This window comes from Antrostomus carolinensis, unplaced genomic scaffold (genome assembly GCF_000700745.2).
Source record: "Antrostomus carolinensis isolate BGI_N321 unplaced genomic scaffold, ASM70074v2 scaffold35860, whole genome shotgun sequence".
NCBI lineage: Eukaryota > Metazoa > Chordata > Aves > Caprimulgiformes > Caprimulgidae > Antrostomus > Antrostomus carolinensis.
The window spans coordinates 1-849 of record NW_010287020.1 but is presented as its reverse complement, the minus strand read 5'-3'; the positions used below and the strand labels follow the sequence as shown (position 1 = coordinate 849).

Below are 849 nucleotides of genomic sequence, written 5' to 3'. Positions count from 1 at the left end.
CCCCCGAGTCCTCCCCAAGCCCGCTGTAGGCACTTATGTCCACCAGGTCCGCCTCAGAGAAGTCCTCCTTCTTGGCCTCCTCGTAGGCATCGTTCTCCTCCGCCCGCTCACCCTTGATGTCCTCCTCACCCACAGCTGTCCCCAAACCCCCTTCCAGCCGGGGGGTGGTGGGTGCTGGACCCTCGGTCCCCTTGTCCGGTTGGGGTGCAGGCACCGGTTCACCCGATGCTGTCGCTTCCTCCTCCTCCTCCTCAGCCTCACCGCTCTCCTCCACCTCCACCGGCTTGATCTTTCAGACCTCCTGCACCCGTGGGGTGGTCGTCTCCTTCTCCACCAGCCGGCTGGTCTTCCCTGCTGCCTTCTCCTCCTCTGGTGGCTTGGCTCGTGCTGGGGTGGCATTGCCATCACCCAACCGTCCAGCCTCAGGACCAGGTAAGAAGACTCGAGGTCGCTTGCCCACCACCTTGGCGTTGAGTGGTCCTCCCGCTCTCCCCGGTGCCTTGTGGAGGTTGTTCCGGAGATCAGCCTTCTCGAAGACGGCGCTGAGCTGGCTGACGGTGGGTGAGACGGCTTCGGTGTCCAGCTTGTCCAAGGATTCGGTGCTGCCATTGAACCTCACCACCACATCCAGTTTACGGTCCTGGAAACCAGCTCGTTCCTTACGTAGCAACAGCTTGGTGGTGGTAGCCTTCTCCTGTGGGCTCCTCTCAAAGATCTTACGGGTCTCCTGCAGCTTGGAGAAAGGTTTGTCAGGTTTGGAATCAAAGCGACTGACTCTCTCCGAGACGCTCGTCCCCAGTTTAAGGAGGTTGCCCTGGTCCACGGTGTCACTGAGGCTGCCAGCCCGGG

At 61.7% G+C, this 849-nt stretch overlaps 1 protein-coding gene across 1 annotated transcript; it reads right to left on the bottom strand.

Moving 5' to 3' along the window:
* Position 1: 1 nt before the first annotated feature.
* Positions 2-844, bottom strand: LOC104532825 (neurabin-2-like; the record flags this gene model as incomplete). The annotated part of the gene is given in 1 exon segment (XM_029087483.1): positions 2-844. A coding segment is annotated over 1 exon segment (843 nt), but the record flags the coding sequence as incomplete, so codon positions are not given.
* Between the last annotated feature and the right edge of the window lie 5 nt (positions 845-849).